Source organism: Nipponia nippon, unplaced genomic scaffold (genome assembly GCF_047370975.1).
Source record: "Nipponia nippon isolate SJK-2023a ecotype South Korea unplaced genomic scaffold, ASM4737097v1 scaffold_2, whole genome shotgun sequence".
In the NCBI taxonomy this organism is placed as follows: Eukaryota; Metazoa; Chordata; class Aves; order Pelecaniformes; family Threskiornithidae; genus Nipponia; species Nipponia nippon.
In genome coordinates this window covers 130,632,050-130,647,875 of record NW_028262336.1, presented here as the reverse complement: position 1 = coordinate 130,647,875, position 15,826 = coordinate 130,632,050, and the positions used below count along the sequence as shown (strand labels likewise).

Here is a 15,826-nt window from a genome sequence, read left to right as displayed (position 1 = left end):
CCCCGTCGTCCCCCCCGGTCCCCCCCCTCGGTTCCCCCCGCCCCTCCCGTTCCCCCCGCCCCCCCGGTTCCCCCGCCCCCGATTCCCCCCGCCCCTCCCGGTTCCCCCGCCCCTCCCGTTCCCCCCGCCCCCCCCGGTTCCCCCGCCCCTCCCGTTCCCCCCGCCCCCCCCGGTTCCCCCGCCCCTCCCGTTCCCCCCGCCCCCCCGGTTCCCCCGCCCCTCCCGTTCCCCCCGCCCCCCTGGTTCCCCCGCCCCCGATTCCCCCCGCCCCTCCCGGTTCCCCCGCCCCTCCCGTTCCCCCCGCCCCCCCCGGTTCCCCCGCCCCTCCCGTTCCCCCCGCCCCCCCGGTTCCCCCGCCCCTCCCGTTCCCCCCGCCCCCCCGGTTCCCCCCGCCCCTCCCGTTCCCCCGCCCCCCGGCGCTCCCCCCCGCCCATCGCGGAGCGCGGCCCCGCGGCGCGGCCCCGGCGGCGGAGCATGGCGGGCGCGGGGGGCGCGGGGGGGCCGGCGCCGCCCTGGTACCACCGGGACCTGAGCCGGGCCGCGGCCGAGGAGCAGCTGGCGAGGGCCGGGCGCGACGGCAGCTTCCTGGTGCGGGACAGCGAGAGCGTGGCGGGGGCCTACGCGCTCTGCCTGCTGTGAGTGCGGGGGCCGGGGGGCACCGGGGGCCGGGGGGGCGGGGGGAGCGGGGGTCCGGGGAGGGGTCCGGGGGGGTCCGGCGGAGCACCGAGGGGGGTCTGGGGGGCACCGGGGGGGACGAGAGGTACCGGGGGGTCTGGGGGGCACCGGGGGGGCGATCGAGAGGTACCGGGGGGGGTCTGGGGGGCACCGGGGGGGGGTCCGGCGGAGCACTGGGGGGGGGGGGTCTGGGGGAGCACCGGGGGGGCGAACGAGAGGTACCGGGGGGTCCGGGAAAGTACGGGGGGGCACCGGGGGGGTCCGGGGCAGCACCGGCGGGGGGAACGAGAGGTACTGGGGAGGGTCCGGGGAAGTACGGGGGGGGGGCACCGGGGGCGTCCGGGAGGAGCACCGGGAGGAGCACCGGGGGGTCCGGGGCAGCACCGGGGAAGGGGAAACGAGAGGAACTGGGGGGGGTCCGGGGGAGCACCGACGAGCTAGCGGGGGGGGAGCGAGAGGTACCAGGGGGGTCTGGGGGAGATCTGGGGGGCACCGGGGGCGTCTCGGGGAGATCCGGGGGCCCGGGGAAGCACCGGCGAGGCGCGGGGAGGGGGCACCGGAGGAGCGCCGGCGGGGGTCTGGGGAAGCTCCGGGGGCACAAATAGGGTGTCCGGGGGGGCAGCGGAGGGGATCCAGGGGAACACTGGGGGAGCACTGGGGGGCACGGGTGGGGTGTCCCGGGGAGCACTGGGGGGTCACCGACTCCCAGAGGGCAGCAGGCAGAGGGGGGACCCGCTGGACATGGGAGTCACCGGCACTGGGGGCAGGGACTGGGAACCGGGGGGGCTGGGGTGGGCAGTGGGTGCCCATAGCTGCGGGGGGGCTGGGGGGCACAGACACGGGGAGACCGGGGGGCACGGGCACTGCTGGGGGTCCTGGGCGCTGACAGGCCGGGGGGCACTGGCAGGGGACAGGCACCGTGGGGAGCAGGGCCGGCTCCGGGGGGCTGGGGCACCCGCCCTGCCGCCGCGGGGGGCTGTGAGGACGGGGGCCTGGCCCCCACCCTGCGCTCTTGGGGTCCCCAGCCCCGGGGGGCTGCTGGGGGGGCCGGCTCTGTGCCCACGGGTCACGCTGGAGGGCTCGGTGGCTCCACGCCGGCTGGTGCCGGGCCACGGCTGAGTGCCACCGGCCCTGGGGGTCCCCGAGGTGCTGCCACCCCCTCCTCGGTGGCCGTGCCGGCCCTGGGGCTGAGCGCGCGGTGGCACCGGGGCAGCAGCCTGGCCGTCACCGTGCAGCGGAGCCCGGCCACCCCGCTATGCCCTGGGCCTCGCCGGCACCTCGGTGTGCTGGCAGTGCGGCTCAGCGCCGTGCCAGGATGCTCCTGGGGCGCACCGCCGGCTCCGCTCGGGGCCGGCTGCCTGCGCCAGCACCGAGACCTTGATGTGGTTGCGGGGCAGGCGGTGCGGCACGGTGGTGAGGGCACCTCGAAATGAGGCTTTTCCGCTCCCCGAGAGCCCGTGGGCGCTGGCAGCCGCTGGCTCCTTACGGCAAATGAGAGAGAACCAGGACTTTGCCGCGAGCCGGCCTGCCCTGGCCTGGGGCTGCGCCATGTGCCGCACCGGCGCAGGGCGTGCAGCCTCTGCGGTGGCACCGTCCTCCTTCCATGCGGCCGGTGGCTCGTGCAAATTCGTTTTCCCAGCCACGTGGGCACAGCGTGGCCGTGGCCACCGGCTCCCTGCCACGAAGCCGGGGTGGCGAGCGGCACTGGCAGCACGGCACCAGCGGCACGGCGGGGGGAGAGCACGCCTCGCCCCTGTGAATATCGGCACCCGACGGTGCCACGGGGCTGGGGGATGTGTGGGGGCACCTGACTGGGTGCCGGTGGTGGGAACGTGGCATCCCCGCCGCGGGGCTGGCACGGAGGCCGGTGTGCCCCTGTGCCGCTGGCCCCGGCAGGCTGTCTGGCCTGGCTATGGCTTTTCCCTTGGGCTCACTGGCTCTGGCTTCCAGCACCAGCTCCATGCCACTGGCCTGGCTGCGGGTGCCGCGTGGCCATGCCGCGGGCCGGGACAACGCAGTGGGGCAAAGCTTGGCACGTGGATGCCACAGCGGGCAGCTGTGCCAGACCCTGCCGCAGCGAGGACCGGTGGGGGTCCTTGGCTGGGCAGAGGGCAGCGGTGGGCAGCAGTGTGCTGCGGTCCCACCAAGCCCCCTCGCCGGCGCGGGGGCGGCCGGGGCTGCTGCGGCCATCGGCAGTGGCCGCCGCTGGGCCTAAAAATAGCTGCGGGGGCAGGAGGAGGAAAGGGAACTGCGCCGGGATCCCGGCAGCGCCGTCTTCCTTTAACCCTCCCGCCGACATGCCGTGGCCTCCGCCGGGCCGGCCACGGCACACCGGGACTTCGCCGGAGCAGGCGGTGCCGGCACGTGGCGGTGGCGGCTCTGGGGAGCGCTGGCATCGCCGGCTGGCGGCTGGCAAGCGATGCCGGTGGGGACGGTCCCCGTGCGGTGTCCCACGGGAGGACGGGGGGCCGGAGCCCCCGTCCCGGCTCTCTGCTGGCTGATGGGGACGGCAGCGGTGGGTGCCCCTCTCGGTGGTGGGCGCGTGGGTGGTCCCCGCTGTGCCGGCCGGGCCGCGGCGGGATGCCGGCTGGCGTGGCAGAGCCGGCAGGGAGCCCCGGCGCTCGCCGGCGGCCGCGCTCCAACATAATGGCTCTTTGTGCCGGCAGCCCCGGCATGAGCCCGGCGCTCCCCGGCCCCCAGGGATTACTCACCAAAACAGCAGCCGCGAGCGGTGCGGGGCTGGGCAGCTGGGGTGGGGGCGATCCCACCAGCTGGGGGTCCCAGATGGAGCCCCCGATACCAGTTTGGGATCTTCCATGTTGACACCCCCCCCAGGATTCCTTTGAATTGGGGACCCCTCAGATCCCTCAAGCAGGGGGTTCCCCTTACCCCCCCCCCCGAGAGGGTTCCCAGTCAGCCCCCCCCAGTGGGGGGTTCCCTGGGCCCCCCACGACCCCTCTCTGGGCATTGGGGCACCCAGGAGCAGCCCCGGGGCTGGGGGAGCGGGTGCTGGACCCCCGGCGTGCTGGGGTGCGACGCCGGCTGCCACGGGGATGGGTCATGTCCATGGGGTGGGGCGGGGGGGCAGAAATGGGGGATCCCCTTTCTGGAGCCCCTGGGGGGATGCTGGGGCCGTGCCCCCGCTCGCTGCGGGGCTGGGGGACAGGGACCCGAGGCCCTGGGGAGCGGGGTGACACCAAGGGACCCAGCACCATGGCAAGTGGGGTGACACTGGGGACCTAGTGCTGTGGGGAGCAGGGTGGCACCAGGGAGGAGACCTGGCACCGTGGGGAGCGGGGTGGCACCAGGGAACCTGGCACCGTGGCAAGTGGGGTGACACCGGGGGACCCGATGCCGTGGGGAGCGGGGTGGCACTAAGGGACCCAGCACTGTGGCAAATGGGGTGGCACCAGGGGACCTGGCACTGTGGGCAGTGGGGTGGCACCAGGGGACCCAGCACCATGGCAAGTGGGGTGACACCAGGGAGGGGACCTGACACTGTGGGGAGTGGGGTGGCACCAGGGGACCCAGCACCATGGGGAGTGGGGTGGCACTAAGGGACCCGGTGCTGTGGCAAGCGGGGTGACACCAGGGGACCTGATGCTGTGGGGAGCGGGCTGGCACCAGGGGACCCGGCACTGCAGGGCACGGCACCCCCTCCAGCGGCATGGCATGGTGGCAGGGGGACACCGCCTGGTCCCCGTCCCCCAGCCCCACGGCAGGGTGCCACTGGGGCAGGGGACACCGCAGCTGAGCTCGGTCCCACTGACAGGTGGCCCTGGCGTGGTGACAGCCGCCTCTATGTTCCCGGTGACCTCCCTGAGCGCTGTGGCCAGGGGCCAGGCCAGGAGCCACCGTCCCTGCCGCTGGCATCGGTGGGGGGGGGGGTCTGGCTGTGCTGGGGGTCCCCGGCTCCCAGTGTCCATCTGCCACGGAGCAGACGCGCGCGGGGTCCCGGTCCCGCTCCCTGCTCCCGCTGGTGTCGGCACCCCGTCTCTCAGCGCCGCCCGTCACCCCCTGCCCCGGGATCGCGTCCCCGGTTCCTGTGAGCTTCCATTGAAAAATAAATTGTTTCCTGGCCTCCCGGCTGCCAGCGGCTGCCTGCTCCTGCCTGCTCCTGCCTGCTCCTGCTCCTGCCTGCACTGCGGGCAGGGGACGCCCGCTCTGGCACACGGATGGGCAGGAGGGCCGGGATCCATGGCGTGGCACGGGGCAGGCTGCGGCACTGCCTGGGGACACGGGGATGTCGATCGTGGGGTCCCCCTCAGAGCAAGCGGGGGGTCGCTCTGGGACACCCCAGCACCCATCTGGGACCCCCAGCACCCGTCCCACAGGCATTTTCCCATGGGAGCCGGGCTGAGACCTGGCAGCTCATTGCATGCCACGGGTGATGGTGGTACTGGGGCTCCTTCTCGCTGTGGCTGCTCGTGCCTGGCCGGTGACACGAGGGTCCCGCAGGATGGGTGCCTGGGGGGGGGGGAGGGGATGCTGTGTCCCCCACCTCTGCCTGACGCCCGCCGCTGCCCACAGGTTCCAGAAGCACGTCCACACCTACCGCATCCTGCCCGACGAGGAGGACTTTCTGGCCGTGCAGGTGGGCAACGTCCCTCCCCGTGACACCGGCCATCCCCTGGCTCTTCGGGAGCTGGGGCGGGGGGTCCCGGTACGGGCTGCGGGAGGTCGGGGTGCTGGGACCCCCAGCCCGCAGCTGGCTCTTGCTGGGGGGTGCCGTGAGCATGCCCGGCTCTCCGGCACAGCCGCACGGCTCTGCCTCGGCCCCGTGCCATGAGCGTGCCCAGCTCTCCGGCACAGCCGCACGGCTCAGCGGGGCTCGGCCTCGGCCCGGTGCTGTAAGCGTGCCTGGCTCTCCGGCACGGCCGCACAGCTCGGCGGGGCTCAGCCTCGGCCCCATACCATGAGCGTGCCCGGCTCTCCGGCATGGCCGGGTGGCTCGGCCCGGTGCCATGAGCGTGCCCGGCTCTCCGGCATGGCCGGGTGGCTCGGCGGGGCTCGGCCCGGTGCCATGAGCGTGCCCGGCTCGCCGGCACGGCCAGGCGGCTTGGCAGCGCCCGTCTTGGCCGGCCGGCGCCACTGGGTATTTTTAGAGCAACAGAAGCCCCTTTGTGCTGTCCGGGCAGGCAGGAAAAAGCCGCCCCCGGGAGGGAGGAGGCCAAGGGATGGCTGCTGCCTGCTGCCTGCACCCTGCCAGCCCTCCCGGCAGGCAGCCGCGGCGCGGCGGCGGGGTGCCACGTGCACCGGGCCCCGTGCCCCGCGGGGCTCAGCCTTGGGGCTGTGGGGTCAGCACCCCATCCTGCACAGGGGGGTCTCTGCGCGGGGGGGGTCCCTGCACGGGGGTCCCTGCGCAGGGGTGCGGGTGACCCCGCCGTGGGCGCTGACGGTCCCCGTCTCCCCGCAGACGTCGCAGGGGGTGCAGGTGAGACGCTTCAAGACGCTGAGCGAGCTGATCGCCCTGTACCTGCAGCCCAACCAGGGGCTGGTCTGCACCCTCCTCTTCCCCGTCGAGAGGGAGAAGGAGAAGGAGGCCGCGGAGGACAGGGACTACTCGGGTAGGGCAGGGCGAGCGGGGCGGCTGGCTGGGGTCCCGGGACCCCCGGTCCCCGCGGGGGCTGTGACCGACCCCCTCCTCACCCTGTTGCAGATGGGGAGGATGAAAAGCCGCCGTTACCGCCGCGCTCCGGCTCCACCAGCTTCTCCGGTGCCTCGGCGGGGCTCAGCCCCACCGGCCTGGGGCCGGCCGTGCCGGAGGGGACGGCGGAGAGGTGAGGGTCTGCGCTCCTGCCCGTCCCCTGCCTGTCCCTGCCAGCTCCTCACCCTCCACGCTCCCTCCCTGCAGCACCAACGGCCTGAGCAGCATCTCCCACGAGTACCTGAAGGGCAGCTACACGCTGGACCTGGAGGCGGTGAAGGGGGGGGCCAGCAGCCTCCCCCACCTCAACAAGACCCTTGTCACCTCCTGCAAACGGCTGCACAGGTGGGCGCCGGGCACTGGGATGGAGGGACGGACGGACGGACAGCCGGCCGTGCCGCCTGCTGAGCCCACTGCTCTCGCCCTCCCCAGCGAGGTGGACAAGGTGCTGGCGGGGCTGGAGATCCTCTCCAAGGTGTTTGACCAGCAGAGCTCCCCCATGGTCTCCAAGATCCTGCAGCAGGTGAGGGGGACGTGGGGACACGGCGGTGCCACCCCCCCACCCTGGGGGCCCTGCCCACGGACCCCCCACGGCACCGTCCGCGGGGACACGGGGGTGGTGGGAGAGCCAGCGGAGAGACGCCCACCCGTCCTGCCCCGTCCCGCGGTGCCGGGGGGCTGGGGTGGATCCGGGGGTCGCGTCCTGCCCCATCCCACGGTGCTGGGGGGTCCTGTCCCTCCGGGGGGCTGGGGTGGATCTGGGGGTCCCATCCTGCCCCATCCTGCAGTGCTGGGGGGTCCTGCCCCTCCGGGGGGCTGGGGTGGATCTGGGGGTCCTGTCCTGCCCATCCCATGGTGCCAGGGGGTCCTGCCCCTCGGGGGGAGCTGGGGTGGATCCAGGGGTCCCGTCCCGGTGCCGTGGTGGCGCCGGGGCCGGCCGTGACGTGCCGAGGGTTTCAGACGGCGGGGCAGAGCGGGGAGCAGGAGCTGGAGAGCCTGGTGCTGAAGCTGTCCGTGCTGAAGGATTTCCTCTCCAGCATCGAGAAGAAGGTGAGGCTGGGGGTCCCGTGGTGGGGGTCTGGGCCGGCTCGGCCAGGGTACGGCCGGGGCACGATCCGGATGGTGCCGGGGCCAAACGAGCCGCCTGGGTGGCACAGGGGGGACCCCGTGGGCGGGGGACTGGGGGGGCTGGCTGGGCTGGGGGCCGCGGTGCCCAGTGCTCGGCTGATGCCGCCCGCGGCTCTGCCAGGCGCTGAAAGCCCTGCAGGAGATGAGCTCGGCCGCCCCCGCCGCCCCCGCCCAGCCCCTCTCCCGCAAGGCCAAGAGCATCCCGGTGCAGACCTTCGAGGTGAGTCCCGGTGCCCCCCGCCGCGGCAGAAGGGTCCTCGGGGGGGTTCGGCATCGGCGTGGCACCGAGGGCACAAAGCTCTCGGCGTCCCCGGGGGCGGCGGCGGGGCTGGGTGCCGGGGGCGTCCCCTCTCCCCGCCGCAGCACCCGGTGTCCCGCCGCAGGTGAAGCTGGACGTCACCCTGGGGGACCTGACCAAGATCGGCAAGTCGCAGAAGTACACGCTGAGCGTGGACGTGGAGGGGGGGAAGCTGGTGGTGCTGAAGAAGCAGAAGGACTCCCAGGAGGACTGGAACACCTTCACCCACGACAAGAGTGAGCGGGGGGACGCGGCCGGGGGACCCTGCGCCCCGCGCCGGCGCTGACTTTGCGCTGGAGCGGAGGGGGGGCGTCCCTGCGGGGCTCGGCGGCGGGGCGGGAGCAGCTGGCTGTCCCCAGCCTGGGTGTCCCCCCACCCTGGTGTCCCCCAGACCCCGGGCTGGGGGGGTGACGGTGCCCAGCCGGAGCCCAGTACCCCCCCGCCGCCTCTCCCCCAGTCCGGCAGCTGATCAAGTCCCAGCGGGTGCAGAACAAACTGGGCATCGTTTTCGAGAAGGAAAAGGATAAAACGCAACGGAAAGACTTCGTTTTCGTCAGCGCCCGGGTGGGTCGCGCTCTGCCGGGACGGGGGGGCGTCCCCCTCTTAGGGGTGGGGATGCAGGATTTAACCCCCGGTTAAACGGGGACGGGTGCTGGGTGCCCGGTGGCCGGGGGTGTCCCCGGGGAGGTCCCTGCCCCGTCCCCCATGCTGGGGAGGTGCTGAGTTTGGCCGAGCCGAGTCGTGGGGGCCGTGGGGAGCCCCTCTCCCCCCGCTGACCGCCGCCCCCCCCGCAGAAGCGAGAGGCTTTCTGCCAGCTCCTGCAGCTGATGAAGAACAAGCATTCCCACCAGGACGAGCCCGACATGATCTCCATCTTCATCGGCACCTGGAACATGGGTGAGCGGGGCCGGGGGGGTCCCACCGGGGGGGCTGAGCCCCCGGGGTCCCCCCTGACCGTGCCCTGTCCCCCCCTCGCCGCAGGCAGCGTGCCCCCGCCCAAGAGCATCACGTCGTGGTTCACCTCCAAGGGTTTGGGGAAGACGCTGGACGAGGTGACGGTCGCCATCCCCCACGACATCTACGTCTTTGGCACCCAGGAGAATTCCCTGGGGGACAAGGAGTGGGTGGATTTCCTCCGCGCCGTGCTGAAGGACTTCACGGAGGTCGAGTACCGCCCGGTAGGAACCTGGGGGTCCCGGGGGGTGTGGGATGCAGATGCTGCTGGGTGACGGAGCTGGGCGATGCTCGGTGTCCCTCCGGCTCCTGGGGAGGCTGCGGGTGCTCCGGCTTTGCCGACGCCGGGTGTTTTGGGGCGGTCTCGTGGTGCCGGTGGTGGTGGGTTTCCCCAGGGAACGGCCCTTGGTGGGAGAGGAGGGGGCTTCTGCGATGAGCCACCCCCGTGGGTGCACCCGAGGGGCACCCTGCGCCCACGGGACGGGGACCTGCTCCCCGGTGCGTCCCGGCAGAGGCGGGGGTCTCACGGTGGCCGCGGGCCCGCAGGTGGCCATGCAGTCCCTGTGGAACATCAAGGTGGTGGTGCTGGTGAAGCCGGAGCACGAGAACCGCATCAGCCACGTCAGCACCTCCAGCGTCAAGACGGGGATCGCCAACACCCTGGGTAGGGGCCGGAGCTGCGGGGCGGCGGGCGTGCGCTGCATGAGGGGGGTCTGGGCACGTGGGTGTTGCACGGGGAGGGGTCCTGGGGTTGCATGAATTGCACCAGGAGGGGTCCAAGCACGTCTGTTGCATGAGGACGGGTCTAGGGGTGTGTGTGTGCTGCATGGGGAGGGGGCCCAGTGTGTGTGCGTTGCACAAGGAGGGGTCCTGGCGTGTGTGCGTTGCACGAGGAGGGATACCGGAGCACCTGCATTGCACGGGGAGGGGGCCCAGTGTGTGCGCGTCGCACAAGAAGGGGTCCTGGTGTGTGTGTGCTGCATGGGGAGGGGTCCCATCGTCCCATGCATTGCATGGGGAGGGGTCCTGGGGCCCACGTGTTGCACGGGGAGGAGTCTGGGGGGGGTGTGCGTTGCACGGGGAGGGGTCGTGGCATGCATGTGTTGCACGGAGGGAGGTCCTGGTGTTGCATGTGTTGCACAAGGTGTCCTCATGAGTGTGTGCGTTGCACAAGGAGGGGTCCCGGAGCACACGCATTGTATGATGTGTGTGTGTTGCACAAGGAGGGGTCCTGGCACGTGTGTGTTGCACGCATGGAGGTCCTGGAGCACACGTGTTGCATGATGAGGAGCCTGGGTGTGCGTGCATTGCGCGGGGAGGGGTCCTGCAGCGCGTGTGTTGCACAGGGAGGGGTCCTGGTGTTGCGTGCCTTGCACAAGGAGGGGTCCTGGAGCGCCTGTGTTGCCTGGGGAGGAGTCTGGGTGTGCGTGCATTGCATGAGGAAGGGTCTGTGTGTGTTGCACGAGGAGGGGTCTGGGGGTGTGTGCGTTGCACGAGGAGGGGTCTGGGGGGTGTGCATTGCACGAGGAGGGGTCCTGGAGCATATGTGTTGCACAAGGAGGGGTCTTGGGCACGTGTGCATCACACGAGGAGGGGTCCAGGCACATGTGTGTTGCACGAGGAGTCTGGGCGTGTGCGCATTGCACGAGTAGGGGTCCTGGTGCATGCGCATTGCATGAGGAGGGGTCCGGGTGCGTGTGCTGCACGAGGAGGGGTCCGGGTGCGTGTGTGTTGCACAAGGAGGGGTCCGGGTGCGTGTGTGTTGCACGAGGAGGGGTCCGGGTGCGTGTGCTGCACGAGGAGGGGTCCGGGTGCGTGTGCGTTGCACAAGGAGGGGTCCGGGTGCGTGTGTGTTGCACGAGGAGGGGTCCGGGTGCGTGTGCTGCACGAGGAGGGGTCCGGGTGCGTGTGCGTTGCACAAGGAGGGGTCCGGGTGCGTGTGTTGCACGAGGAGGGGTCCGGGTGCGTGTGCTGCACGAGGAGGGGTCCGGGTGCGTGTGTGTTGCACGAGGAGGGGTCTGGGTGCATGCCGGGAGCCCGGGCCCCGCACAGCCTGGGTGGGGACCGCGCCCTGTCACCGGGGCATGGGGGCAGCTGGGTCCCCGTCCCCCCGGGGTGGGGGGCAGCCCGTGGGTCCCCGCCCGGGCCTGATCCTGCCCCCACCCCCGTGTCCCTGCAGGCAACAAGGGAGCTGTGGGCGTCTCCTTCATGTTCAATGGCACCTCCTTCGGCTTCGTCAACTGCCACCTCACCTCCGGCAACGAGAAGACGGCACGGTGAGCACCCCCACCGCGGGACGGGCCTCATCCTGCCCCGTCCCTGTGTCACCCCGTCCCCGTGTCCCCTCCCCGGGCAGGAGGAACCAGAACTACCTGGACATCCTGCGCCTGCTCTCGCTGGGGGACAAGCAGCTGAGCTCCTTCGACATCTCCCTCCGCTTCACCCACCTCTTCTGGTTCGGGGACCTCAATTATCGCCTGGACATGGACATCCAGGTGGGGGGAGGGTGGCGCGGGGTGGGGAGGGGGCGGCGGGTGCCGGACCCCCGCCCCGTGCCAGCCCCTCTGTCCCGCAGGAGATCCTCAACTACATCAGCCGCAAGGAGCTGGAGCCGCTGCTGAAGGTGGATCAGCTCAACCTGGAGAAGGAGAAGCACAAAGTCTTCCTGCGCTTCGGTGAGGGCTGGGGGGGGCCGGGGGGGGCGGCCCCCGCTGCTGGGCCCGTCCCGACCCCCCGCTGTCGGTGCAGGCGAGGAGGAGATCACCTTCCCCCCCACCTACCGCTACGAGCGGGGCTCCCGGGACACCTACGTCTGGCACAAGCAGAAGCCCACGGGGGTAGGTGCTGGGATGGGGGGGGGTCAGGGTGGGGGGGGGGTCACCCCAGCCTGACCCTCCCTCCGCGCCCCATCCCCACCAGGTCCGCACCAACGTGCCATCCTGGTGCGACCGCATCCTCTGGAAGTCCTACCCCGAGACTCACATCAACTGCAACGCCTACGGTGAGCGGCGTGCGACCCCCCGGGACGCCGTCCCCCCTCCTCCGGGGACGGGTCCCCCCACCCTGACCCCCCCCTCCATCCCGTCTGGCCGCAGGGTGCACGGACGACATCGTCACCAGCGACCACTCGCCCGTCTTTGGCTCCTTTGAGGTGGGGGTGACGTCCCAGTTCGTCTCCAAAAAAGGTGCCTGTGCCCAAGGGGACGCCCCGCTCCCCTCCCGGCGGGTTCCACCTCTCCCTCGAGAAGCAGGGGGTCCCGGGGGGGTCCCAACGCCTCGCCTCTCCCTGGAGGGCTCTCCAAGTCCTCCGAGCAGGCGTACATCGAGTTCGAGAGCATCGAGGCCATTGTGAAGACGGCCAGCCGCACCAAGTTCTTCATCGAGTTTTACTCCACCTGCCTGGAAGGTGCGGGCCGGCGCGGTGGCGGGGGGTCCCGGGGGGCTCGGCGCGGTCCCAGGGGGCTGACGGGGGCCGCGTGTCCCCCTGCCACCGCAGAGTTCAAGAAAAGCTTCGAGAACGACAGCCAGAGCAGCGACAACATCAACTTCCTCAAGGTGCAGTGGTCGTCGCGGCAGCTGCCCACGGTGAGGAGGGGCTGGCAGGGCTGGCGCCGGGGGGCTGCTGGCGGAGACCCCCCCCCCAGCGCCGTCACCCGTCCCCTCACCCGCAGCTGAAGCCCATCCTCTCCGAGATCGAGTACCTGCAGGACCAGCACCTCCTGCTCACCGTCAAATCCCTCGACGGCTACGAGTCCTACGGTGAGTGCCCGCGCCGGCTCCCCGGCACCGCGCCGCCCTCCCGGGGGGGTCCCTTGGGGATGCGGACCCCCGACCCCCGCCGCTGCCGCCCCCAGGGGAGTGCGTCATTGCCCTGAAGTCCATGATCGGCAGCACGGCGCAGCAGTTCCTCACCTACCTGTCGCACCGGGGCGAGGAGACGGGCAACATCCGCGGCTCCATGAAGGTCCGGGTGCCCACCGAGCGCTTGGGCACCCGCGAGAGGCTCTACGGTGAGGCCCCACCCCACCCCAGGGGGGACGGCGGGGACGGGACCCCCCCCCACTGAGGCCCTGTCTCCTGGCAGAGTGGATCAGCATCGATAAGGACGAGACGGCGGCCGGCAAAGGGAAGGTGCTGCTGGGTGCCAGAGCCAACCAGGACTATGCCAAGTACGGGGACAGGGCTCGGGGGGTGGGGAGCAGCGGTGGCCCCCGGCTGGGGGTCCTGAGCGGGCTGGGGAGGCTCAGGCATCCCCCAGTGCCGCGGGAGCACAGGCGGCGCGCAGAGCATCCCTCCGGGATGGCGCGTGTGACGTGGTTGGGGACAGTCTCGGTGCTGGCTCCATGCCACACGGGTCAGGGACGGGGGGCGCGGTGCCACCAAGAGCAGTACTGGCCCCGTCCCGGGGGGCTGAGCCCCATCCCAGGGGGCTGAGCCCCATGGGGCACCCACCACCTCTTGTCGCCCAGGTCGGTGGGGCGGAAGCCCACCAGTGCCGAGCCGCCCACCGCCGCCCCGGCGAAGCTCCTGGAGGAGCCGGAGAAGGGCAGCGCTGCGCCAGCCCCCCGGCCCCCCGCCCCGCACCGCGGCACCACCAGGGACGAGGCCGCCCCGAGCCGGTGAGGGGGGACGGGCAGGGCTGGGGGACCCCCTCCGGCTCCCCCCGCGCCCCGGGGTGCCACCCTCACCCCCGTGCCCGCAGGTCCAAGGTGGAGGTGACGCCGGAGCCGGCGGGGGGGCCGCTGAAGAACAGCTTCAACAACCCGGCGTACTACGTGCTGGAGGGGGTCCCACACCAGCTGCTGGCGCCCGGGGACCCTGGCAAACCCCCTGCCCCCAAGGCCAAGGTGCAGCTGGCGGTGCCGGAGCGACGCCGGCACCCCTCAACCGGTCAGCCACCGGCGTGCCGCGGCGAGGAGAGCTCTTCGGACGAGGACGCTGGCACCCTCAACCTGCCGCCGCCGGATTTCCCCCCGCCGCCGCTGCCACGGGAGCTGGAGCTGCCCCCCAACCCCTTCTACGGCAGCGCCAAGGAGCTGCCGGCACCCACTGGGCGCGAGGAGCCCAAACCGCGGCCGGCCTTCGGCGAGTCCCCCCCGCCCAAGCTGCACCCCCGGCCCCCGCCGTCCGTCGGGGCCGGCTTTGGGCTGGAGGGGCCCGGCGGGACCCCCGCTGCTGGGGGGCTGCCGGCGGTGGGGGGGCTGCTGGATGACCGCTCCTGCTCGGTGCTGCAGATGGCCAAGACGCTGAGCGAGGTGGACTACGCCGGCGGGAAGGGGAAGGCGGCCCCCCCTCCGCCGCTGCTGGCCAAGGCGGGGCGGTTGGAGCTGCCCCCCCGCTGCCTGCACCCCGACTACAGCCGGCCCCTCGCCTTCCCCCCCCATTCCATCCGGGAGAGCATCCAGGAGGACCTGGCTGAGGAGGTGGGTGTTGGGGGGATCAGGGGGCCTGGGGGGTCCCTGGGGCGAGGCAGGGCTGACGGCGCTGCCGCGCAGGCGCTGTGCCCGGCGAGCCGTGGCGTGGGCGCCGTGCCCGGCGTGGGCGAGTGGCTGCGGGCGCTGGGGCTGGAGCGGTACGAGGAGGGGCTGGTGCGCAACGGCTGGGACGACCTGGAGTTCCTCAGGTGAGCGGCCCCCCGCTGCCCTGCGGGGACCCCTGCCCACCCTGCGGCCCCAGCGGGTCCTCGCCCTCCCCGGGGGGTCACGGTGACGCTGGGGTGGGGGCACCCTGCCATGGGGAGACCCCTGGGAGGGTCCCCGCTGGCCCCCGGGGATCTCCGCTGCTTTGGAGGTCCCTGCTTCCCCTGGGGTTCCCTGGTGCTTTGGGGGGTCCCTGCTGCCCCTGGGGGTCCCTGCTACTTTGGGGGGGGGTCCTTGCTTCCCCTGGCAGTCCCCGCTGCTTTGGGGGGTCCCCTGGTGCTTTGGGGGGTCCCTGGTGCTTTTGGGGGTCCCTGCTGCCCCTGGGGGTCCCTGGTACTTTGTGGGGGTCTCCACTGCCCCTGGCAGACCCTGCTGCTTTGGGGGGTCCTTGCTTCCCCTGGCAGTCCCTGCTGCTTTGGGGGGTCCCTGCTGCCCCTGGGGGTCCCTGCTACTTTGGGGGGTGTCCCCGCTGCTTTGTCGTGTCCCCGCTGCATTGGGGGGCCCCTGCTGCCCCCCAGGGATCCCTGCTGCATTGGGGGGTCCCCACTGCCCTCCTGGGGCCACACAGCCCCACAGCGGGGATGGGGAGGTGGCTGGGTGGGCACTGAGGAGCGGGGGCTCCTGTGCCCACTGAGGGGATCCCCCCCGCGGCTGGGGTGCCCCCGGGGGCAGCGAGCCCCACGCCTCCCTCCCGTCCCCCCCAGTGACATCACGGAGGAGGACCTGGAGGAGGCCGGCGTGCTGGACCCCGGCCACAAGCGCGTCCTCCTGGAGAGCCTCCAGCTCCGCAAATAGCATCCCGCGTCCGTGCGTCCCTCACTGTGCGTCCCGCCATCACCAGCAGCGGCCCTCACCAGCAGCCGGCGGGAGCACCGGGACCCTGCGGCCGCCCCCCTGGGTGCTGGGTAACGGCGGGGGGGGACTGGGGGGGCGGGGGTCCTGGTCAGACAATTTCAGGGGGGGGTCCTGTGATGGGGCCTCCCCTCGTTTAAGTTATTTCTTATTTATTGAGAGAAGGGATGAGCGTTTGTCTTGCGGGCGGTGGGGGGTCCTGCGGCCGGGGGGAGGTTTTGGGGGTGAACCCCGGGGACCTCTGGCTCCCACCGCGGCCCCTCGCAGCCAGGGAGGAGGAGGAGGAGGAGGAGGAGGAGGAGGAGGAGGAGACTCTGAGCAAAGTCACGTCTCAAACCAAGTGCCTTCGTGATGCCCGGCTGGTGCCGAGCTGGGATGTGGGGTGGGATGGGATGGGATGGGATGGAGGGTCTCTGCTGGCCCCTGTGGACGACACCGGGCAGAGCTCGGGGTGCCCATCCCCACCCGGGGGGTCCCATCCCCACTCTGGGGGTCCCGTCCCCACACGGGGGGTCCTGCTGCAGCAGAGCTGGATCAGTGCCTTCGCCCAAACCCCCCCCTCACCACCACCAGTGCCTTCGGGGTGTCCCCCCCGCTCCCAGTTTGCCCATTAGGTACTTGCTGGATCCGTCC

At 72.5% G+C, this 15,826-nt stretch overlaps 1 protein-coding gene across 3 annotated transcripts; it reads left to right on the top strand.

The window, feature by feature from the left end:
• The first annotated feature begins 417 nt into the window (after positions 1-417).
• Positions 418-15,407, top strand: INPPL1 (inositol polyphosphate phosphatase like 1). Of its 3 annotated transcripts, none has more exons than XM_087756794.1 (28): positions 419-635; positions 5,206-5,269; positions 6,092-6,242; positions 6,335-6,455; positions 6,530-6,667; positions 6,755-6,845; positions 7,283-7,372; positions 7,572-7,670; positions 7,834-7,984; positions 8,206-8,312; positions 8,543-8,645; positions 8,730-8,926; positions 9,249-9,366; positions 10,882-10,978; positions 11,059-11,197; positions 11,278-11,377; positions 11,451-11,539; positions 11,622-11,703; positions 11,798-11,887; positions 11,995-12,108; positions 12,199-12,287; positions 12,374-12,461; positions 12,557-12,712; positions 12,787-12,871; positions 13,172-13,321; positions 13,405-14,125; positions 14,198-14,325; positions 15,046-15,403. In XM_087756794.1, exons 1-28 carry the CDS (start codon positions 475-477, stop codon positions 15,134-15,136), a joined length of 3,810 nt encoding a protein of 1,269 aa, XP_087612920.1. In that variant the 5' UTR covers positions 419-474; the 3' UTR covers positions 15,137-15,403. The 3 variants fall into 3 exon arrangements, with proteins under 3 accessions (XP_087612919.1, XP_087612920.1, XP_087612921.1); XM_087756795.1 differs by lacking the exon at positions 15,046-15,403 and having other exon boundaries at positions 13,405-13,787; positions 13,937-14,125; XM_087756793.1 differs by having other exon boundaries at positions 418-635; positions 13,405-14,325; positions 15,046-15,407.
• Positions 15,408-15,826: the final 419 nt, after the last annotated feature.